Source organism: Eschscholzia californica, unplaced genomic scaffold (genome assembly GCF_041429995.1).
Source record: "Eschscholzia californica isolate CP2 unplaced genomic scaffold, dmEscCali1.0.p SCAF_6, whole genome shotgun sequence".
Taxonomy (NCBI): domain Eukaryota; kingdom Viridiplantae; phylum Streptophyta; class Magnoliopsida; order Ranunculales; family Papaveraceae; genus Eschscholzia; species Eschscholzia californica.
The window spans coordinates 40,794,063-40,818,959 of record NW_028238483.1 but is presented as its reverse complement, the minus strand read 5'-3'; the positions used below and the strand labels follow the sequence as shown (position 1 = coordinate 40,818,959).

General features: G+C 34.8%; 4 protein-coding genes across 4 annotated transcripts; 2 read left to right on the top strand and 2 right to left on the bottom strand.

Moving 5' to 3' along the window:
• Window positions 1-1,322: 1,322 nt before the first annotated feature.
• LOC147534909 (magnesium transporter MRS2-F-like) lies at window positions 1,323-6,020 on the bottom strand. The gene is made up of 6 exons (XM_086649415.1): window positions 5,417-6,020; window positions 4,692-4,958; window positions 4,268-4,396; window positions 3,665-3,810; window positions 2,997-3,129; window positions 1,323-2,186 (listed from the first exon to the last, which is right to left on the bottom strand). The coding sequence occupies exons 1-6, from the start codon at window positions 5,759-5,761 to the stop codon at window positions 1,881-1,883; spliced, it is 1,326 nt and encodes a 441-aa protein (XP_086505541.1). The 5' UTR covers window positions 5,762-6,020; the 3' UTR covers window positions 1,323-1,880.
• Window positions 6,021-6,736: 716 nt separating this feature from the next.
• NPQ4 (Chlorophyll A-B binding family protein) lies at window positions 6,737-9,244 on the bottom strand. The gene is made up of 4 exons (XM_086649414.1): window positions 8,754-9,244; window positions 8,551-8,664; window positions 7,318-7,561; window positions 6,737-7,175 (listed from the first exon to the last, which is right to left on the bottom strand). The coding sequence occupies exons 1-4, from the start codon at window positions 8,955-8,957 to the stop codon at window positions 6,931-6,933; spliced, it is 807 nt and encodes a 268-aa protein (XP_086505540.1). The 5' UTR covers window positions 8,958-9,244; the 3' UTR covers window positions 6,737-6,930.
• Window positions 9,245-10,410: 1,166 nt separating this feature from the next.
• Window positions 10,411-16,931, top strand: LOC147534907 (CBS / octicosapeptide/Phox/Bemp1 (PB1) domains-containing protein). The gene is made up of 15 exons (XM_086646530.1): window positions 10,411-10,543; window positions 10,762-10,915; window positions 11,015-11,183; window positions 11,290-11,422; window positions 12,278-12,448; window positions 12,746-12,824; window positions 12,898-13,011; window positions 13,145-13,211; window positions 13,653-13,758; window positions 13,916-13,974; window positions 15,016-15,125; window positions 15,209-15,339; window positions 15,429-15,520; window positions 15,616-15,705; window positions 16,435-16,931. The coding sequence occupies exons 2-15, from the start codon at window positions 10,770-10,772 to the stop codon at window positions 16,621-16,623; spliced, it is 1,656 nt and encodes a 551-aa protein (XP_086502656.1). The 5' UTR covers window positions 10,411-10,543; window positions 10,762-10,769; the 3' UTR covers window positions 16,624-16,931.
• Window positions 16,932-20,796: 3,865 nt separating this feature from the next.
• On the top strand, window positions 20,797-23,302 carry LOC147534906 (uncharacterized). Its single transcript, XM_086646449.1, has one exon. It carries the CDS (start codon window positions 21,202-21,204, stop codon window positions 22,660-22,662), a length of 1,461 nt encoding a protein of 486 aa, XP_086502575.1. The 5' UTR covers window positions 20,797-21,201; the 3' UTR covers window positions 22,663-23,302.
• Window positions 23,303-24,897: the final 1,595 nt, after the last annotated feature.

Sequence of the window (24,897 nt, the reverse complement as noted above, 5' to 3'; positions counted from 1 at the left end):
TATTTATTAGGAGGGTTCATGAGAGTGAGTGTGTGTGAAAAGAGAGAGACTTCAAATTAGGTGAAAGAAAGTAACCAAATCACTACCAAACTACACACATGTAAACCAAAAGAAGTGAGGAAGAAGAAGAAGACCACCTAAAAGTTATTTCAATAGGAGCATGTTACTTATATTTTAGGTTATTACCAGCCAAAAGTTGGTTTGGTTTTATAATTGAGTTTGATTAGCCTTAAAAATATGATCTTGCTAGAAAATAATAAGTTTAACTTCTCTTATTTTTGTTTATTTTGCTTTGATCATAAATGGCACATGCATGGATCCTAAAGTATCTAGTAGTCTCTCTTTACCACCAAAAGCTAATTTTAGGAGTTGTTTTTGGAGAATAGATGTACTCAACTTGAATACCATTATTTCAACAACTAAAAAACTTGAATACCATTACGAGTTACAGGCCCTTTATTCAAAGTCTTATTCGAAGTATTTATTGTATAATTCTTTACGTTTTCGTTGAAAAATTATAGCTGACGAATATATCCAGTCTGAGATCTGAGTGATATCATAGCATTCTATGAGTGAGAATTGAGGCCCATGTTTTTTTTTTTACCGAAAAATCTGCAACGATCTAATTCATGCTCATAGTAACGAGATCGGAGTGATATGACTTAATATGTTAAAAAAATTAACTCAAAAGAAGCTACTAAATAAGGTAGTAGTGAGAAAAAAAATTGTTAGTTTAAATGGATTAGGTGTCACCTCTAATGCTATAACCAAAGAGAAGAACCTTTTTCTTTTAATGGTTGTTAAATGCTGTGGAAGATTTCTATGTCAAGTCATTCTCAATATTGTCCATGAGTAGTAAAGTAGACCCCATTTACACCCCAACTCTCTATTGCTGATGATGACTTGGACTGTTCAGATTTTCTTTCACTTTCTAAAACTACTTGCTTGGATTATTCATTGCTTGCTACTTCTTCTCAAAAGAAAAAGTATAATGGACCGGTGAATTTGAAAAAAATTTAGCAGCTAAAAAACAAGCCTGTATTTGAAAATATTACAGATAAAAACATGTCTGAATTTGAAAAGGAGTATTTTTAGGGTTTGGGTCTACTAGAGGGAAAGAGTCGCGCGAAAGATTGTTAGTTATGTGCAAGAATTCATACTAAACAAAAGTACCTCTACGTAAATATATTTTGAGTCATGACAATTGCTATAAACTCCAAGGCGTGGAATCCTCCCTCCTTTTACCAAAAGCCTGTATTATCTGGAGTCTTGTTTTGTTTCAGCAGAGGATTAGAAGAAAAACAAGAAAAAGAAAAGCAAGATATTAAAATGATACTAGTAAGATTTAATCAAGTCAAAGTTGGTTACAATCTTGAAAAGATGAGAAAAGATAAAGTGTAATTTTTGTAGAAAGAATGAAAAATCAGAAAGGAAACTGGTAAAGTGACCGAGGAATACAATCTTTTCCTTTAAACAGGTCCACTTTTCTATTTACTTTTCTCTGTTCAAACTTCAAAGGTAGACCCTATAATTAACAATACAATCTTTTCCTCTAAACAATTATAACCACCCTAATAGGAAACAAGAAATAATCTTCGCCCGAATGTCTGTTTTGGGCTAATCTTATCTCCATTTGTTTCAGACGAGTCAAACTAGTAGAGCGAGAAATTAAACCGCGGGAACTTCAAATTGCTTCCATATATCTACTTCGAAAAGTGGTTGCTATAAAAGTCACTTCCTTTATTTTAGCAACCGATTTTTTTACGAAAAAAAAAAAACCTTTTCTCCCAATAGCATAGCATTCCGGAAATTTTCATGTATCGTTTGAAAAAATGACAGCTGAGAATAGGGCTTGCTCTGCCCGGTTTTGTTTTAAGACATTATTCTAAAAGACCTCTTTTCTTACCACAGAAGATAGCAATGAAATATAAAACCAGGCAACCAGCACAGGTACCTAAGGTAGTACTCCAAAACCTTCTAGATGAAGGGTTCTCGGAATCTTCTCCTGCTAAAGGATCAAACAATGTGATGTGGATGTTCATTCCGAACAGACCAACAACGGCAATGCCAGCGTTTAGTAACAAGGTTGATGTACTTAGCAAGACTCCCATTTGTAATAGCTGATTCTGTTTGTCGTCCAACATTATGTTTATGTAGTCCTCTGTGTCGTCCACGTATTCCCTCATCTTTATTTCATTTGCAAAACCAAAAACCAAAGAAAAATCAGTACAACCAACATATTAATATTATGCAAACATTTTACCAAAATTGGTGAAAAACAGGAGACTAGTGGAGAGTTTCAAAACCTATCTTCTATATATGTATCGAATAAAGATGAATCAAATACACATTCCAAGTTGAACCAATGTACGCATATAGAGCGTGCGAGTTTCCCTTTATGAGTTATTGGGATATATCTGATTTAGCAGCTTTACATGCTTGCAGATGGATTAAGGTAGGAGAATCCTGAAGCATTCTAGGCTTCTACATCCAAAATATACAGAAATGATAGGACTGTGAACATGCTATATTATAAGTTCAACCAGGCTTTGTTTCGTGGAACAAGTCTACTGTAATTTGGGATTTAATAAACCAAGTCTCTAGTAAACCCAGTCTCTACAACTTGCCTGCAACTAGTTCAGACCCACGGAATTCTAATTCAGGGTTTACCCAAGTTGTTATCCTGGTTCATGTCAAAACAGGATGCAACCAATCATTTCGATACACAATCAAAATCCCTTTCCAATTGTGAATATTTTGCACCAACGATTAACTTGAATCAAGGAAAACAAATTCGTTTTGGAAAACATAAATTGGTCTATAGGCTATCAATGATAACAAGGCTTTCTATTGATAGTTCTCCGAGATTAATATTGTATACCTGAGCAATATTTCGGTACACTTTAGATGTACCATGTACAATATGTTATGGTAAAAGAGCTTGTTAAGGAAGATGTTCTGATAAACAAATACTAGATAAGGTAAGGGTTACATACAGTTGATAATTTGTTCAAGGTTCCTTCTATCTGTGCAAAGTAAGCTTCTAAGAGCATCTCCAACTCTTCAATGTTTGGCTTAAAACCAGTTATGTTTCCGCTACTACTGTCATTGCTCTCCAGATCCTCATCACTGAAAGTGAAATGAGTATAAATAGAATGATAGAAGTTTTCTATAGAATCTTATCTAGAGAATTTTAACAAGAAACTAGTCAAACACAGGAGCCCTGAGATTTGGTTGGAAGATATTCAACATATAAAATGGCAGACTTACTGTCATATATTAATCAATATAACAGACTAACTACTATTAAATACTCATATTCTATATTCTATAATACGAGATGTATATAATGTGGCCACTCCACCTCACGCATCCCCACGCCTCGCTACATATTTTAAAATCATTCACCCCAGGCAGCAACGCTATCGACATAGTTGATAGCAGATCAGAGAATGGCAAAATAAAGAACTTCTAAACTTCGGCAGCCATTAGAAGTAACTACATTATGAGCTTATATATCAAACTAGAACCCCATTTCTTGTCTCTTATCTAAGCACTAAACATTTATGCACCCAAAAATCCCCCAAGACTCCTAACAATTATATTTGACATCATGTATTTTAGGCCTATAAGCAAGCAAAAGCAAAAATTCTCAAAGAACTACCTTTCACCATCTGGTTCAAATGCATCATTATTTATTTCATCTTTCGGTTCAGTATCTTCAGACTTCAAATGTACAAGTTTATCTGTCAAATACATCTCAGCCATATCCATATCATCGTCTAGTAAGTTTTCAAGTTCATCTCTCACCTAAGAAGCATAAAAGGACAATTAGTGCTCTCCACATATATAAGGAGCGCGGAAACAACAATCAACATCCCCTGCTTCCCACTCTACAAATGACTTCGAAAAAAGTCCGATAATAAACATGAAACTACTTTGTCCTCCATTTAATTTCCAGAGACTTGGTACTTTCCAATTGTTTCTTCTCTTTTTCGCCTAACTTTCAACTATCCTGCCTGTTCATCCCACAGAAAGGGAACAAAAGACAGGATCTAAAAGTTCTTCAGATAGAAACAAAAATAAGAGCATTACTAGTAAGATGAACAATCTGTCTTTACTTCAGTTTTTGGTGTATCTTCAGCACTAACAAAATCGAAGGCAAACAACTATTACTTAACAGTGTCAGACCAAACAATTGAACAAAAATTAATATGCGCTGCTCATTCTGCAGGTGTCATGTCCAAAAACCACAAGAGTAACTCACCTTTTGGACGCGGCCAAACAATGCAACTAGACGACTTTTTATATGTCTAGCACGTTGGAGATTGAGTGTACTAATTTTAGAGGTCAATTCATCTAAAGCTGGATACGCTTCTTGCTCCAATGTCAATGTCTAGTGCAAAAAAAGAAACAATGAAAATCAGTTACTGATAAACAGTGCAAAATGCAGGCTCTTAAACCATGATTAAGCTGTAAAACATATATGGACAAGCTTCAGGTAAAACAACAAGGCCCCATTGTTGGAAATGCTATTAGGCTTTCCTCTATAAAGTTTAACAAGAAAAGGATTTATAAGCATGCAACATGTAATAGGATACAAAAATATTTCCATCAAAACGGGCTTCGAAGAAATATGAAGATGCTAAGATAATCAATCATATTAAGACTGATAGTTGCTAAAAAGGTACCTCATTCTCAAGAGACTTGCATGCAGATTCAAGGCAAACTTCAAGTGCCTTAAATTCAAAAGGTAGCACCTTTGGACCACCACCAGTTTTCGGCACATCCAACAAATTCTTTACGTTATCATCCCCTACACCAACCATAACATCATTACGGTTATCTGGAGATAAATTGCGATGTTGTTCTGAAGCTTCGTCATTAGAACCATAAGGTTTTAGCTGTTCCCCTGACTTCTCGTGAATTTCAATATCGTGTTCACTCCCATCTCTTGCCTTCACACAGAAACAGTAAACTTATAGCTTATTTCTTATCCAAAAACTTGTTTTCCATAACTAAAGTATATGGTACAAAATAATCGTCCAGGCATATTACTAAAATAAGTTCTTCTCACGCATCCCCTATAGGTAATCGAACGAATTTACAAAACAAAAAAAAATGGTCCTTTTTGTGTTTTTCATGAAATACCTTCAAGTTTTGTAGTAATTTAAAATCGGTTTTGGTTGTGGTGCTAGATTACTTTGATGCAGAATCAATTTAAAATTCAATTAACTACATAATCTAATTGTTAATTTCCAAACCCAATCCTTCAAATCAAACCACATAATAGCTAATAACAAACCCTAAATCAACCAAAATATGTAAGAATTTATCCAAATGAAGAAACCCATCTCAAGAGAAACAAAAAAGGAAAGACTAAAGAGAGAGAGAGAGAGAGAGAGAGAGAGATTACGTGAGAAGGGGCAGCCCAAGTGCAATTAGAGACTTTATATTCAAGATCATTAACAAAGGGAGCCACAGATGGATCTTTGAAATTGAGAACCAAAACTTCAGAAGCAGTAATAATAGCTTTAATATGTTCCAAATTAACAACAATAGCTCTCTCTCTACCAAGGATCGTAGAAGGATACGAAAGAACTGGATCAAGAATCCTTAGATCACGAGCAGGTAAACCAGTACGCCTCATAATCGGATGTTTACCTACTTCTTCAACATGTGATTTTCCAGAATCAGAAACAACCAACCACGTCCTAATTCCGGCCCCTTTCCGCCGCGGTTGTGGTGGTTGCGACGCCATTTATATTGCACTCCGATTGATTTTCTTCTCCCCCTTCTCCTCGTTGATGTTAACCTAATTTATAGATCTGAGAGAGAGAGATAGAGGAAGAGATTTTGTTCTTCTTCTTCTTTAATGGCGGGGATTAGGTTTTCGTGAGATTTTGTGAGAATAAATCGCTTTCGAAACATTTGACCTTTAATAAAAAAAAAAAAAAAGATATAAGAGAGAATATTTAAGCGATATTAAAGATTTATATATAGTTCTATATTTGGCGGGTAACTTGGCCAATCTGTTTGAAGTCTGTTAGCAACCTACCCCACCCATTACCAAACAAAAATTTGACAAGTTTGTATATCTCTTGCACACAATGAGAGACCAATGTTGGTTTATGAGTGTTAAGGTTCTAAATGATCTAAAAATCTAGGGACCCTATTCGCGCTTTTTTTTTGTTCGAAACAGTAATTCGTGTTAATTAGGTATTTGTGTATATAGAGTTTGTGAGATCTGTACACATAATATTTTTTGATAAGTTTATTATGACATCTTAATTGATACTTGCATCCGCATGGACTACTAGAGATTTCTTTGTTATTTATCCTTTTCTTATTTCTCTAGTTGATTCACAAAGGGTAAAGTTTTGTTGGAGATAGTTCTCATCAAACTAATGGGTAAAATTGTAAGGAGAAAAAGCTGGTCCAATTGCATAAAAACAAAATTGTTAGCAAGGAGTTAAACACTCTTTAAGTCAAATATATGATAGCTTAAAAAGGATGAATTCGTCAAACGTTGGGCAAATTAGGAATTAGCATGTATACATAAACTTGAGATGATATGATTTATCATCTCACATTGTATAATTTAAGTATGTCTAGTGAGATATACGAGACTCATTTATCTTAACTTATGATCAGAATGACCTCGATAAAGCTCTACCAATAGCTCTCGTTAGGATTAGAGAAACTTAGAAAATGAAGTGAAAGATAATTTAAAGAGTTTCTTGGAAGATATGATGACACACCTAACTTAATACAAGGACAAATCAAGAGTTTTACACCATTGACCATTCTATAGTATTCATTAAACAAAACCAAATAGATAAAAAGTCAAACAAAGACAAATGAAATCTTACTCATCACTTAAACCACACTAATGAGATTCTTCTTGTTCATATAAGATTAACCCTTCTCCTATTCTTCCTCTTCATCTGTCACAAACTTACCAGAACCAGGATTTAATGCAGCAATGAAGAAGAAGAGAACATTGAACAAAACAAGTGGTTCAATTTCACCAATTGGTACACCGGTCTCGATGTTTAGTTGTGCTAAAGCTCCTTTTCCAGTAACAATCTCTCCAATGATAGAGAATGCAATCCCAAGTTGAGCTAATCTTCCCACGAATAACTCGTTCGATTTTGTAAATCCAAATAGTGGTCCTTTAGAACATCACAAAAAAGTAAATTAACAATAAAGTCTATTTGTACAACTAAATTGATATGACGATAGTTTATCTAAACGCGAGAAAAGAAAATTATAACAATCAAATGTTGAATAACTAAAACAAGAAAAAATGTGTACCTCCTTCTTTGAGACCAAGAGCAGCTCTGAAACCCTTGCCAGGGGGTATGACGGCCTTGTCAAGTCCGGTGGGAGGGTCGTCGACGAATTTACCACGGTCACCTAGAGCTCCAATGGCTCCCAAGAGTGTGAATAGAATGAAGAAGAGTAGGAGAGGCTCTGCTTCATAGATTGGAATCCCGGTCTCCAAATTCAATTGTGATAGAATTCCTTTACCAGTTATTGCTTCTCCCAATATGGATGCCTACAGTTGCAAACATATCATCACTATTAGCCCTTGTAGCTTAGGGGTTTCCTAACGTACGTCTTAAAAGCAAATTTCTACCTTTAACTAATACTGCAATTGGTACGATTAGTTGGAAGGTTTGAACAACACAAATGTTATGTTCCCAACCAGTATGACAAGAACTTTTATTAGTAATGACATAGAAAGCAAATCAAAGAACTAGATAAATTATCATTAGTGACTAATGAAAACTTGCTTTTCATGTCAATGTTCATGTCATATTTGTTGGGAAAGTACCATTTTAACAATTGTTCGACAAAAATAAACGACTTTATAACTTAAGATGTGTTAGATACAATATATAACCCTAATTTGTTTAAGTAAATTTTAATGTACAACCTCTAACAACCCAAAACTCATCATTTTTTTTTTTGTAAATATCCTTCTTTAACCCTTTTCTCTCGCTCTAAATATATTTTTGCTCAAATATAATTTTTAGTGTATGACTTGATTGTATGGCAAATGATGAGGTGACACATTTTGGACCTCTCAAAAATGTAGCAAATTGTTTGTGTCAAAAGCCTTGTGTGGTTTAACATTTACCCTTGGAGTTTCCGCACAGAAAAGGAAAATTAGTTTTATAAATGGAAGCCCACCGCGCACCCCTCACATAAGGGATAGGGTTATAGGGTGGCGACAAGTAAAATTGGTCGACAAAAAAAAATAGTTGAATTCAGTTTGACGTGATAATTTTCCCTTCATGTGTTTCTTATTTTGTTCACTAATGTTCCCTTCATGTATTTCAAATACATTTACCTTCATCTTTTCTTATTTTGTTGAATTCAGTTAGGAGTGTACACGTAAAAATTGGGTATCTTTGTACGTGTGGAAACATACATTCAAATACATTTACCTTAGAGCCTTTCAAAATTCACACGATTATCAATTTTTTTTAGAAAAGATGTGCTGAAAATAAAAGAAAAGCATAAAAAAGAAAATATACTTACGGCGAAACCCAACATAGCAACACGACCAACAAACAACTCATTTTGTTTGGTGAACCCGATTCCACCCGACGTTCCAAAAATACCATCTTCGACCTTTGGCTTCGGCTCTACTACCTATCCCAAAAAAAAAATCAAGACCACAAAATTGTATTAGAATTTTATAAGAGAGACATTAGAGAGAATGTGCAAACAAACAATTTTACCTTTTTGACAGGGGCTTTGGTTTTTGATTTAAAAAGAGCAAAAGGAGTAAATGTTCTTGAAGAAGTAGAAGTAGAAGTTGATGGTAAAGAAGGAAGAAAGAGATGAGATAAAGACTTAGGTTTAAGAAGCAATGGTTCTCTCTTCAAATTTAAACCAAAGTTCCCTGCTGATACATTTGACATTAGCATCATTGTTTGAGCCATTTTTTAAGCTCTTTATCTCTCTCTCTCTGCCTCTCTCTAACTTATTTCTCTCACTAACTCTTTATTTCATTTGGAGTGAGTGATGGATTTAAGAGATGGGGTGAGGATAGGGTGAGTATTTTGTGATGGGTAAATAGACCAACCACGTTTCAATAGTTATATGTGTTTTTCATAAAAGATAATGTTTTTGAGTTTGGGTAGTTTGTAACCTGTGATTTTGAAACCGACAATTCAAAGAAAAAAACGTTTTTGAATGTCGCAGTTAAACAATATCGACCAAACTATCTGTCCGGTATATTCCCCTCTTTCTAAATATATTATGACCATATTCTTGTGGTATCAATCGATCGAATATCTTTGTGGTTGAAAGGTTTATTTCTCTCCACTTCTTTATTTGTAAAAATCAAGAATCTCTTTCCTATTTTAGTTCTAAATTTTTGAAAATGTCTATCACTAACACTAGTATTTTTGAAACAAAAAAACTCTAAATATTTTTTATTCTCAATTTCAAAAACTTTGTAATCCAATGGGCATGTGGTTATGAAATGACCACAATTTTGCATTGCAATAGTTTCCGGAACATAAAGACTTTGTTTTAGGGAGAATTTTTATTTTTCTTCTAAAAAATTTACTTGATTGAATTTTGGCCTAAAACTTCATCTTCACCTCTACCTTCACAAATTCCGACCACCACTATCATTTTCGATCACCACTTAACACTAATTTTTTTCTCTCCCTTCTTTATCTATCTCTCCCTCCCTTTCACCTTCGTTATAGTAGTAGTGTAGAAGCAGTGTCGCCCTGTTGCAGTGATTTTGACGAAAAGGAGCCCCCTTTCATCTTCATCATCCCATCAAACTTTTTAGAGAGAGGGAGGAAGAGAAAGAAAAATAGGGAGAGAAAGAGAGAAGAACAAAGAGATATAAAAATTGTTGGTGAATGGCGGTCGGAAATGTTGGTGTGTCGAAAGTTGTGGTGGGGAAGGTGAGGTGAAAATGAAGATTGGGAGGTAAAATACAATCAAGCAAATTTTTGGACTAAAAATAAAGGCGTCCTAAAAGTTAATCTTAATTGACTAAGTCTTCAATTTGCATAGACTATTTCAGATGCTCCAAAACTAATTCTCGATTATCGTTTATGTTATCTTTTTAAATTTGAGGAATTATTTCAGGTGTCTGTGAGAAAGATTTTGACAAATATGAAAAAAAAGTTTTTCATTTTGTTCTCAATCTTCTTAACGAACAGATGAAAGAGTCAACTTTATAGAGGGTGGGTATTTTCGAAGAAGTTTGCAACTTTTACGAGCAATTTCCAGTTTGGTCTCCATTTTTTGTTAAAATAGGGTCTATCTAAAATGTTTCAAAAAAAATAAGGGTGTAAACCTATTATTGCTACTAGAGTGGTGTTAATGTCAAAATCTCTCAATAAAATACAGTACCGCCGTTTGATTTTAACGGTGTAAAATTTGAAATTTCTTTGAATTTCATTTCTCATTTATTACGTGGGAAACAACTCGCTCTCTCTCTCTCTCTCTCATCATTTAACGGCGAAGCGTGGACGACCAAGGAGAGAGAGAAGGAGCCGAAGTAGAACACAAACCCTAATCCTCTTGAGACTTCTTCTGATTTCACCTTTCTATATTATTTCAATCACTTATGCTTTATTAGAATCTATTTGACCTCCACAAGATTAGGGATTGTGAATTGATTTTTTAGGGTTTGTGAAAACAGTGTGTTTGATTAACTTGCTTTCTAATAGATCCTGCTCATAAACCCTAATTTTTCCTTGTTTGTACTGGTTGAAGTCTTGAAGATGAGTAATCAAGTAGTCCATCCTCAGAGGAGAAACCTTTTGAACACGAAACGAGGTCCAAGTATAGTGAAGAAATCTGCTGCGACTGACAATGGAAACAACATCATAAATGGGAATTCTTCCAAACCAACTTCTCCTCCCCAATCGTGAGTACTTCTTTGCTTAACTCTGTTTTGATATTCTCTTTCATTTCATATTATTGTGAGTTTTTTGAATATGGGTTGTGCTTGTTTATTTGAATTAAGGTCTGTTGGTGGAGAAAGAACTGTGAAGAAGCTGAGGTTATCGAAAGCACTTACTATTCCAGAGGGAACTACTGTGTCTGATGCTTGTCGAAGAATGGCTTCTCGCCGAGTTGATGCTGTTCTTCTCACTGATTCTAATGCCCTACTCTCAGGAATTGTTACCGATAAGGTTTGTGTGTCTATGCTTGTCTATAGAGGTAGAGCTATAGAGAGAAGAAGAGATGTCGATTCGTAGTAGAGTTTGCTTATGTTATTTTTGATATTGGGTTCATCAGGACATTGCTACTAGAGTCATTGCAGAAGGGTTGAGGCCAGAACAGACAATAGTTTCGAAAATAATGACTAGGAGTCCTATCTTTGTTACATCAGATTCATTGGCCCTTGAAGCTTTGCAAAAGATGGTGCAAGGTCAGTTTTTACAACTTAAGTTTATGCCATTCATGATTTGATTGATTGTCCTAAGAACTAAAAGAATACATTATAATTCCATGATTACAGTTAAGCACTGCTTTCGAAATGGAGAAATGTTTCTTTCCTTTGGTTCTTACCCAGAGTCCAACTATGAAGCTGATGTCACACCTTTTTGACTCATACATTCATCACCATTTTTTTTGAAAATCTCAATGATTTTATATCAAATGTATTGATTGTGGCATAAATAAGACTCTGAGTCGAACCATTCTTATTTTCTTCTTAATTGTTTGATATCTTTTGCAACTCAAATGGTGTCGTTGAAGTAAACTAAACAGAAGATAAATTTGTCTAAACATGGCCTGAAATTGAAGTCGTTTGCTAGTTGTTACTTTGCAGAAACGGGTACCCCTGGGGCCTCAGGATATGGATGAAGGCTAATAATCATAAGTCACGAGTGTCGTTCATTTAAACTTGAATTATGTCTGGTGTGATATTTTGTTTGAATCACATTACATAAGCTTATTCATCTACTGCTTAACTAAGTTATTTTTTTTCGCACACTTCTTATGTATCAATAGGCCATTCTTGCGAGTTAGCTGATTGACTATTATCTATCTTTTTGAATATCTGAAACCTATTATATGTTACAAGTCTATAAATGCTTGTAAGATTCACATGCAATATTGCTAATACCTATCAGCTAATGCAGAGGTTTGTTTTTTCTATTACTGTAGTAGTTGTTGCTGATGCATCAAAATTTGTTTTCTATGTTTTCTGGATTGCTTTCTTGTTCTGAATATAGGTTTGATGTCGGTTTCTTTGTATTCCATTTCCTTTTTCTTTCTCCAGGAAAGTTTAGGCATCTCCCTGTTGTTGAAAATGGTGAAGTGATTGCTTTGTTGGATATTACGAAGTGCCTGTATGACGCTATATCCAGAATGGAGAAGGCTGCAGAGCAAGGTAGTGCGATAGCAGCTGCTGTGGAAGGGGTGGAACGTCAATGGGGAAACAATTTAAACGGTTAGTTTAATTTTGCCTAGAAGGTATTATATGTGAACATGTTTTGTTTCATCAGGAATAGAGATCATCGGCTCTACAATCAATGTTGTTGGATAGTAAATCATATACTGTACCCTTAAAACATATTGGGAATAATAAGATCCATTATGTATTGCATATTTGTGATTTTTTTCCATGTGTTAAAGCTTAAAGGTCCTATAAATTTTGGTTGTTAGCACCTCAAGCTCAAGGGCATGAAGTATCTGGTTAACTGAAGTTTGTAGATTCAACCTAATGACTTTTTTTTGCGTGTTGCAGGTCCTTACGCTTTCATAGAAACTCTTAGAGAGCGGATGTTTAAACCTGCTTTGTCAAGCATAATTACAGAAAATACCAAGTACTCCTAATCTTGTTTAATAACTAGTTCTTCGTACTATTTTGAGGCTATAATTATCTTCTTATTTTTGCAGGGTTGCAATGGTATCCCCATCTGATCCGGTTTATGTGGCCACCAAAAAGATGCGAGAGTTCAGAATGAATTCAGTGATTATAACAACAGGAAACAAGCCTCTTGGAATACTCACGTATTATCCACTTTTACTATCTTTTCTGAATTTTTTTTCTATTATCACATTTTACATGCGCAATCTGCATGTTAATCTTCTCGCCCCCTTTATTTTAGTTCTCACTGATGACTCATTACTTGCACCAATGCAGTTCAAAGGATGTTCTTATGCGAGTCGTGGCTCAAAATCTTTCACCTGAATTGACTCTGGTTGAAAAGGTCATTTGCTTTTAGAACTCTACATTTTCATTTATCACCTCTAAAACAGAACCTTTAACTTGCTAGATGCAACAGAATGATGCTGGTCCACAGAAATGTGCACCATGCTTATCTAATTCTAGGTTACAAATGTTTGAACATTTGATCTACTTTGTCCTGGTCATTTGATAAACATTTATTAGACAATTCAGATGCAGCTTATCTGCTGGTGTACACTTGGCAAGTGGTAATGTTGGATTAGCCAATATGCCAACACGGGACTTTTAACCACGATTACAAATAGTTTCTCATGGACTGGAGAGGGAAAATAATCAGTACAAAGTGACAAGTAACCCATGACAGATATCATGTATTTAGTTGTCAATAACTCTATATCATTAACATTTCAGGAAGAAATTTAATTTCTTAGCATGACCTCACAATCAGTGTTCCAATTGGTAGGTAATGACGCCAAACCCTGAATGTGCAACATTAGAGACGACAATCCTTGATGCACTGCATACAATGCACGATGGCAAGTTTTTACATCTTCCCGTTGTTGATGGAGGTAGGCATTCACTCTCTCTTTAAGAAGTAAAAGCAATATGTAACTTACAAGAATGAAGTATAGTTAAATAAAAAGATAATATGCATGACAACAAACTGACTACATTCATTCTCCCTTTTTCCCTTACATTTATATGCTCATGAAAATAATCTTGCAGATGGATGTGTTGTTGCTTGTGTCGATGTACTGCAGATTACTCATGCTGCAATTTCCATGGTATTGATTTCATCCCTAATTCTCTGTTTCTGGTATAACTTTGTAAATTTTAGTATGTTTAGTTGTTCATCAGAATCCTCGTGACTGTTGGACAGTTGGAGTTTCCATCTCGATGTGTTTTTGTAATGGCTGAGCATATTCCAGCAATCTCATGATGATCACTATTAGTTTAATTCATCATATGCACTTACTGACTTACTTACCTGTCATGTTATCCTTAACATTGTTTGACTCCTTTTGTTCTTTTAACCAGCTATGATCATAATAGTTAGTCATATTAATAGTCAAAGCGGAAGCAATTGCTATCCAGTCCACATGTCACAAAAAGTTATTCAGTTAAAAGAGTTATGTACCTGCGTTCTTGACTTTTGCTGTATGTCAAGCCGCACCAGTTATCTACGTGGGATCGCATCCACTCTTATTTCATTTCATATGTGAGACCAAATAAATAAATATGGCCTACGTCTCCATTGAAGTATATTAATTCGTCAGGTCTTAGCTCTATTGTACATTCAGATATAGCAAGTCTAGCAATCTAGTAAACTATGTTGTCAAAGGCGTCACTTTTCGAAAAGACCCAATTTTGTATTTGGGGCCTCAAAGTTAGTGTTTTTCTAAGTGGACTAGTGGAGACAGGAAAATTGGTATTTGGTCATTCAGATAAGTTACTATATGGATAAATGTATGCATTATTTTTCTTTTTTAGATATGATTTACCAATTTGTCTTATATGTTGTATACCAAGTAGCCATATTCTATGATATGAGATCTAAAATAATTTTAAATCTGTACAATTAGAGGGTTTCTCGCCCCCCAAATTTCAAACTCCTTCGACCCACTCCACTTTTCTCCCCTAACAACTAGAGTGTAAATCAGTAAATGATGGATATTGAAGTTGTTACGGACAATGGGAGAAATACACGTTGTCTTTATAATACGACTTAGGAGGAAGAAGGATATAGACATGAATTATCTAATGATGCCTTTCTGTTTAGTAATTTACACTTCATTTAGTAAGCTATGCAAATTGCTTTCTTAAAGGTTGAGGGTAGCTCTGGAACTGTCAATGATATGGCAAACACAATGATGCAAAAATTCTGGGATTCTGCTCTCGCCTTGGAACCACCTGACGAGGAATATGACACTCAGAGGTACAATATATTTATTGTTACTTCTATATCATGGGCTCAACCTGGCTGTACTTCAGTAATAATGCGACTGAACTTTCTTGCAGTGAAGCTTCTGCATTTATGGCTTCAGATGGTGTAGAACCTGGGAAGTCTATGTACCCATCTCTTGGTCTTGGAAATTCATTTACATTCAAATTTGAGGACCGCAAGGGTCGTGTACATCGATTTAGTTCTGGTACTTTTTGGAAATATCAATTCGATTTTTATAAATCATGCATTGTCTGTATATTAGAGTAATATGCTCCGTTTTTTGAACTTTTGCAGGCACCGAGAATTTGGATGAGCTAGTTTCTGCTGTCATGGAGAGGATAGGCCGAGAAGGGACTGCCAATGAACAGGATCGTCCTCAGTTTTTGGTGCGTTTGTGGACTACATATAGCTGGTCAACTTTGTTTGTGTAATCCATCTAACAATTGTGTAACTTTTTATTTTTTTCTTTTGATTGTTCTAGTATGAAGATGATGAAGGCGATAAAGTTCTACTTGCATCTAATGGTGACCTTGTTGGAGCTATTAGCCATGCTCGATCAGTGGGTTTGAAGGTAAGAATTTCTGTTAGATCCACCAAATGCCAGTTTTTTGGAAGTTCTTTCATTAGTGTCTTGAACCTGTACCCCTTAAGAAGTTAGAAGTAAATCTTGCCCTGAATGATAGTTGATCTGACAAACTAAGGTTCTTCATGCTAATCCGTCAATCTGGGAAATTCTGCAATTATTACGTCCCCTTTGGGCGATGTTGGGACACTATCATAGGACAAAATTCTAGCTAGCCCGCATGAATTAAGCAGAATCGGGTGTGATAGTTTGTTGTTTATCATATCCACAAGACTTCACTATTCACTCCCTAGTTTGCTAAACTGAAGTAGGCTAATTGGCTAAACAGAAACTGGTCGATATGGTTCACTACACATCACTAAGGTATTAATGGGATGCGAATATTTTCAAAAATTCCGGGTGCACAAAAAACAAAGAGACAATATCTTCCAATTGATTCATGTTCGAGCATGTGATTTAGGAAAGTATTCATGTCGATACTCAAACTGCGTCAACGTTACAAGATAAAATGATATATTAAGCTATTTGGTTGGAAACTCTTTGTGAGGTGATTACGGTTTCCATATCTGAATTCTGATAGCCCATTGACCCAGAATACAGAGAACTCATTTAGCTATCGTTCGGTTTCATCATATTGTCAACCAATGTTTTGCCACAAATCATGAATAATATGTGCCTATGAGGCCGTGTTACCATTTTATATCCACATTTTTTCAGGTACTGAGGTTGCACCTTGACTATTCGGAGTCATCAAACAAGCAAGTACCACAGCAGCAAACATTGAATAATACCACAAGTACAACCCAGAAAAGTGCACAAGTATCTCTTCAAACTGGAATTATTGTGGCAGGTGCAGTTGCTGTGACAGGGATAGCTGTACTCGTATTCCTAAAGAGATCGAAGTAATTTTGCTGTAGAAAAACAAAGAAGAACCAACGACACGGCTAGTAGCTTTTCGATTTATTTTTAACGGTAAACACAATTTGAGTTCACAAAAATCTATAGTATAATGGCGGCGAAACCTGGGTAATGTTCCGTCACTTACAATTTTTTTTGTTCTGTTCTGTTCCGTATGTAAATGTACGGGATGAAAAATACAAGATCGAGAAAAGAATGCCAAAACGATATTATTTGATACGAGATTATCGTTGCAGTGAAATGTAATTATCATAAATTAAGGCTTACTTGATTGAAAAACAATTCAATTTGCAACACTTTCATTCAGTTCTTTTTCTCGTTGGCTTTTGGATATGTTTCATTACAGTCAAGTGGTATGGTCGGTGAGCAGTTGGTTCAGTCGAAGAAGGAAGAGATAAAAGATAGGGCGACCAATATGGTTGCAGTGTAAGGTAATCAGCTGTTACGACTAGTGGAAACATGGGAATATGGTCATTTTAGAAGACTGCACAAATACGGGAGCTATTCTAGTTGATCATAAATTGGGGGTCTAATTGAAATTAACCTTGTACTTTTATGTCCAATTCTGGTTGTTAAATAACGTTACGTTTTCAACTTAAAATGGATGGGGAGATGGATCTATCTTACAAAATAAGTAACATGAGAGATTTCTAGGTTATAAAATGGTTTCACCCTTTTTAAAACATTTAAGAGATTTAATTTAGTGGATAGCAAAAAAGATCAATTTGAGCTACTTTAGGATAATGATGTTTCGATAACGATGGTAGATGTTTTTAACCTCTTATCATCTTAGTATACAAATAGGAATTTTATAGAAGACTTCGAAATAAAATAAACAATTTTGAGATGTAAAATTTGGAGGAAGGAACAGTATCCATGGTTCACGTTGTATTCTCCCATTCTTTTACATGGCGGGTTGTTGTTCAAAGTAGCTTGATAAAAGAGGTAATTATTGGTGGCGAATACGCGGACAACCGTTTTTCTTATATGGACAACTATTTTTGGGTCCGATGCGAGTCAACTATGCTTGACTTAGTTGACTTTGATTTAATAAGGGGACAACTCCATAAAGTCTTAAATACTAATAATGAGTAACTTGTGGACTACTAACAAAAATAATAGTTAAAGATTGAAAACCTAAACTGTCTTCTTCTTCTTCATCTTCTTCCTTCTTCTTAGTCTTATTCTTCTTTCTTCACTTCTACTAAAAGTAAACTGTAGTTTCTACCATTTTTTTTTATCAGACCCTAAATGGATGAAGAAGACAAAATCTCTTCTTAGTCTTATTCTTCTTTCTTCACTTCTACTAAAAGTAAACTGTAGTTTCTACCATTTTTTTTTATCAAACCCTAGATGGATGAAGAAGACAAAACCCCTCAATCTGCACCTGAAGAAGTTTTTCCGGGTGTTTCTATAATAGGCATTAATGACATTGATGAGGTAAAACAGAACATAACTTGCGACGAAAATCTGGCAAAATCGGACAATTTTCCAGATTTTCGTAGCAACTTAGCTTCTGTTATGCCGTATTTTCGGAGAAAAACCGACGAAAATATTGCACAACAGAAGCTAAGTTGCGACGAAAATCTGGCAAGTTTTCTGATTATGTCAGATTTTCGTCGCAAGTGATGTTCTGTTATGCCATATTTTTGCACAACCCGAATTACCAGATTCATCTTCCTCTTCACCATCGTTTTCAGAGTCAGAACCAACAGATCCATCTTTGTCTTCCACATCTTCTCTAATTTTCTCTGCCATCAGTACCATCTTCTTCTTAATGGTTTGTTTTAGAGTTTTAGGGTTCTAACCTTTGTCTTTTGGGAGATTCTACAACAACTCCCTTGCCTTTGTTTGATGTCATAACCACCAATGCTTCCCCAAGGAGTTTCTCTCTCTAGAAATTTGGGTGATGATGAAGAACAAGTAATAGAAGAGATGAAGACTAAACTAACCTAGAGTTTATGGAGAAAGAGAGAGGTCATCAAATAATACATCTGATTCTAAGAGGACTTGAGTGAAAATAATAGAGATTTGTCCCCTTAGAAATTGATGTCCATATAAAAATTTAACTTTTTTGCGTTGTCCACATAAGATAGTTATGCATATAAGAAAAACGGTTGTCCGCGTATTGGCCACCATTTCTATATAGGTCAAAATAATATAGAAAATAAGTGAAAAAGTATAAAAACCCTTGAAAATTATTATTCAGGTAAAAAAGTGTGCAAATACTAAAATATATTTTTTTGTCATTTTGTGTAACTAAATTCTTTTATTTTTCTTTAAACTTTAAATCGATATAACTTTTGTTTGAGATGTCGGATTTCTATAAAAATTATATAATTAGAAATGATTTTTCATTAGCTTTCTAACAAGATTCACTTTCAATATTTTTTTTCAAAAAAAAAAAACTCAGAAAAAAAAACTCAGAAAAAAAAACATTTTTTTCCTTTATGTTTTTCTACAAACGTGTTTGCAACAATCTGTTGTGCAAACGTGTTATGAGAGAATATAAGTTTTAGTGGAGAAAGAAGAACTCTTGATGTTATATAGTAATTGAGAGATGAAATGAGGAAAATAAAAATTTCTATAGATCTTTGATATAACTTAAGATTACATATCAGTAGAGATAATACATGATAATCTTCGTGGTACCTTAACAAAAAAAACCATATTGCATTCGCCATAACCGAGAAACTTCCATCTCGAAAGAAAAATAATTACCCATCCAAAAGCGAAAAACCTTACTTAGTCACTGCCTTCGCTTCTAAACTATATCGTTGTGTTTTGCGGCTTCTCTTGTCATGTCCAATCTTCAAACTCAAAGCCAGTGGCATTGTGAAATGGAATAAGGCTTCAAGTACCACCAAAGATCAAGCTAGCTTGAAGTCTCCGTAAACAAATCCAACGATTTTTCTAATCTATAAATATTTATTTCTGCAGTATTAACTTTGTAAGCATTCATCTCAAATCTACGGCAAGGAACATAAAAGATATATTAACTGAAGATGTATCAAATATGTTATAGGATAAACACATAGAAAAAAATTCAATCGTAATCAAGTAAATGACAAGAAACCAAGCATTCAAACACAACAAGAAATTGAGCACACAAAATCATATCGTACCTATTGACAATATGACGAGTTCTAGTATCAACTAAATAACATATAATACTTAATAATAATATTAAAAAACAGTAGTAAGATCATAAGTCTTATAGGTATTAATATATGAAGCTTAGAACTGTTGTGGGTCATAATATCAGTTAACTGTATAGCGATTTTTCATTAAATTGAGCTTGTCCGGAGCTTTCCATCGTATGAACCTTCTTCATCCTATTGGACTGAAAGCATCAATTTAAAATTTACAGGAGATAGTGCCCGAGAGTGCTCAATATGAAATAATTATGTTTGATTAAAATCCCAAATTCTCAAAATCAAGAAAACAATAACTTCAGACTATAGAGAGAAACTAAAACCCAAACTAATACAAGTCACATACTCAGTCAGACATTAATACAAACACTTAAACCTCATACCTACTCACAGTAACAACTTCTAATTTAATCAAGTAACCATGAGATCGCTTTGAAGGACGACGATGATGAAAGAAACCTGGAAAATTGGTAGATAGATCAGAATAAAGAGATACAACTTCAAAAATATTACCATCAATCTCTTCGATTAGGGAAGTTTTCTTTGCAAGATTATCTCGAAGTTTCGATTGGTGATTTTCGTTAACTCTAGTTGAATCAAAACTAGATTTTGATCTAAAACAGTTTGAACCCGACGAAATCTTTTATGAATCATCTTCCATACCTCTCAATCGGAAGAAGAAGAAGAAGAAGGAAAAACCCTAGTAAAAATCTGACTTTTTTAGAGAGAAAGAGAGTTCTAATATTTAAGGGTATTTTAGAAACCAAAAAAATTAGAAAATGACCTTATTATTAATTTCTCATATTATTTTAAACCTTATGTATCAATACCCATATTGTTTTGACATCTTTTAGTTAATACAAAATGTTATATGCCTTTTTAGTTATTATTAATAATATATTGACCTAAAAGATCATTTTCCCTTGATAAAAACAACCTTCCATTACTTTCGAAGTCTTTTCATTAGTTACATCAGTTCCGCCTAATGTAGCATACTTCGTGATGCAGGGGCACCCGGCGTGGAGGCTTTTTCCATGACTAAACCGGGCCATGGGCCATCCGGCCATGGAGAGTAGCTTTAGGAAGTCCCAATTTTAGTATGATTATTAGAGAATTTAGGTTTAGGAAATTATGTTATTTTAGTATTTCCAATAATTGGAAAGGTCCAGATTTGAGTCTAGTTATTTAGGAAGTTGCAGTATTTTATTTATTTAGGAAAGTCTAATTCAAGTCTATCTAGGAAAGTCCAGAATCCTATAAAAGGATATCTAGTTTGTCCATTATTGGCATGTTGAAGAGAAAACCCAATCAAGTTTAATCGAGTTTACAGTTATTTAGAGTTATTTAATCGTTATTTTATCGTTCTTCGTATTAGTTTATTTTATTCTTAAATTCCGCTGCGTTCTACATCATGTGGTATTCAGAGCCACCAAAGTTTTTGGCTAATGATTCTGGAAATTTTTTTCCAGAGCAGTTACATCAGTATCAATCGTATTATATTCGTCAAGATGATTATATTCAATCAAATTATACTCATCAAGAGATAACGAATCAATGCTCATGTTCTTCATGTTTATATGCGAATAACGACTCGTACAATTATCATTGGAATCCGGGAGAAATCGAACGAGAAACCCCTCCACAACCGTATTCATCATCACCGTCACCACCCCCACCATTGTCTTATACAGCTTCACATCCATATTCTTCTTCTACACCACCTCCGTACTCTTATTATTCACAACCGTTTTCACCACCTCTACCTTCATACACTTATTATTCACCACAATCACCACCACCACCGCAACCTTCGTACTCTTATTTTACACCGGCACCGTATTCACCACCTCTTATACAACCGTATTCACCTCCACCACCAACACAATCATCTTCTCTTTCCTATTCACCACCACAACAACCACAACCGTCTTTTTTCGAAACAGTTCCATCGCTAATACCCGATTTAGTTAAGGTTCAACATGTGGTGAACGACATCAAAACAATAATACGTCAACCATATTCATCGTCTATTTTAACTTTCAATAAGGAAGAAGAAAGAGAAGAACACAAAGAAGTTGAAGAAGACGCTCACAACGATGTTCAAGTCGACGAAGAAGAAGAACAAGAAGAAAAAGAAGCGTACGAAGAAGCTGAAGCTATAGGTATTTACGCAATTACTTCATCACAAACTACGAACGAAGGAAAACCTAAAATAACAATGGAGAATAATAATCCATTGGAGAAGATTACGAGCTTGAAAACTCTTAATAATATCCTTTTGAAAGAAACAAAGGAGCGACGTAATCAGGTTAGTACTCTTATGAAATCTAAAAGTGATCTTGAAATTGAAATCGAACGATTTATAGCTGAGAATCAAACATTAGAGGAAGAGAAGAAGATTCTTCAAGATAAAGCTATGGAAGCTGAGATTAAACATAACTTAACCCTAGTGAATGAAGCTGCGTTAGAGGAACAGATGAATGAAGAAGCTAAAGAACTGAACGATCAATTAAATGAGAAAATCAAAGAGGTTATTGAGGTGAATAAGGAGTTCAGTGATTACAGAATTGAAGTGAATAACGATCGTGAGAAGAGGCAAAAAGAAGAAGATAGATTGAGAAATTTAGTGAATGATTTGGAGAAGAGTAATGAAGAATCTCATAATGAAATCAAGCGGATCTGGAAGATTAATAATCGAATTCTCGAACAGAAATCAGACATGGAGATGAAGTTTTGTAATATAGAGAAAGAAAAGATTGATCGAGATGTTGAGATCAAGAAATTGCAGAAGCAGCTTGATATCGTCAATGGAGAGTTAGGTCGTGAACGAAGTTCTTCTGAAGTTGTTGTTCGTGAGATGAATTTGATCTAGAAGAATCTCGATATTCAGGTAATTGAATCTAAAACTTTGAAATCAAATTTCATTGAACTTGATAAAATTAGATTAGAAATTCAGGAGAAACTGAATCAATTAGAGAAAGAAAAAGAAATACTTATTGAGGAAGGAAAAGTTAGGGAAATAAATATTAAATCTTTGATTAAGGAGAAAGATTTAGTTGATGGAAAGTTGATTGATTCCTTGAAATCAATTGAGAATCTGAAGAGAGCGAAAGATGAACTTGTTAGAGAGAAGGAAGAGATTAATGAACAGGGAACTAATCTGAAGATGAAGATGGATGACTTACAAAAGGAAGTTGAAAAGCTTAAAACCACCATATCTGTAATGGAAAAGAGTGAAGTAGAATTACAGTCGAAAGTTTCGAACACTTTGGATGAAGTAGCAAGAAAGTTTAAGAAAATAGACGAAGAGAAAGCTAATCTTGAGAAGGAAAAGGTTAAGAGAGAGACTGAAATTGAAGAACTTCAAAAAGAATTGAGCAATCTCAGAGTTGTTTCATCAAAACATGAAGAATCTTACAAAACCCAAGTGGGAAAAACTAGCAAACTTCAATCCGAATTTGAGAAAATGATGGATAATCTCGAAAGGGTTACTCTTGAAAAGAATGGTGTTCGAAGAGATCTTGAATTGAAGAAGAAAGATGAAACTATCTTGAAGAAAAAAGTTTAGGAATTAGAGAAGAATATAGAGAAGACACTTAAAGAACAAAATCACCAAAAGAAGGAATTCCGGCAACGTTGGATTCGGTATGAAGTTGGTGTTTTGGTCCTTATTCTTCTTCGAAATTCCGGCAAATGTCGAACAAAGTGGGAATTACGGATCGCCATAACAGAGTTCACCGTTTGCTGGTGCATTACGTTATTTTCTTCATCAAACGGTTCGGGACGAACCTCTTGGGAGAAGGGGATGCTGATGCAGGGGCACCCGGCGTGGAGGCTTTTTCCATGACTAAACCGGGCCATGGGCCATCCGGCCATGGAGAGTAGCTTTAGGAAGTCCCAATTTTAGTATGATTATTAGAGAATTTAGGTTTAGGAAATTATGTTATTTTAGTATTTCCAATAATTGGAAAGGTCCAGATTTGAGTCTAGTTATTTAGGAAGTTGCAGTATTTTATTTATTTAGGAAAGTCTAATTCAAGTCTATCTAGGAAAGTCCAGAATCCTATAAAAGGATATCTAGTTTGTCCATTATTGGCATGTTGAAGAGAAAACCCAATCAAGTTTAATCGAGTTTACAGTTATTTAGAGTTATTTAATCGTTATTTTATCGTTCTTCGTATTAGTTTATTTTATTCTTAAATTCCGCTGCGTTCTACATCACTTCGTGTAGCTCAATATCTGCAACTTCTGAAATGATCCTCTATTTTCTCCACCTCTTATTCCATGTCTGACTAAATCTGTTCGTGCCAACATTCAATGTTGACAACATTTTTTTTAAACAACTTTTACGTCCCTTAACTTGGTGTTTTGATCGTTGAACAGAACACCTTCAAGGTCTGTTTTGATCGTTGAACAGAACAGACCTTGAAGGTCTGTTCCCCGAACACGAACAGATCTCGGTTCTTTAACAAAACAGACCTACCTTTTTTTTATGTTGAGAGAGGGAGAGGGATATGAGAGAGAAAAAAAAAGAGAAAGAAGAAGAGAGGGAGATGGAAAGAAGAAGAAGAGAGAGGAAGATGAAGAAGAAGAAGAAGAAGAAGAAGAAGAAAGAGGAAATTAATTTTTTTTAGAGAGTGGTGAGAGAAATTAAATTTTTTTAATGATTGTAGCCGGCCGACGACCTTCGCCGAAGAAGACGATGAGGTGGCGAGAAGATGAGGTGGCAGAGAGAGGTGATGACATGGACGAGAGAAGGTGATGACTAGTTAACGGTGTTATAACGGTAGCTCAAAAATGGGCCATTTGGAAAACCCCTAGAGAATTGGAAACGTCTAATTAGAGATTGAGATCTATATTTCACCGATTTTAAGTTCCACGTCATATATATATATATATATATATATATATATATATATATATATATATATATATATATTGCAAAAACTTTGCAAATAATTATACCCCTAGCGAATTGGAAACGTCTAATTAGCGTACTTCGTATCCGTACCCCGTTTTCGTACCGAAGCGTATCCCGTTTCTGGTAACTATGCTTTAGACAGCAGCTCCAAGACTAACCCATGGTGGTCTATTGATTTTCTTCTTC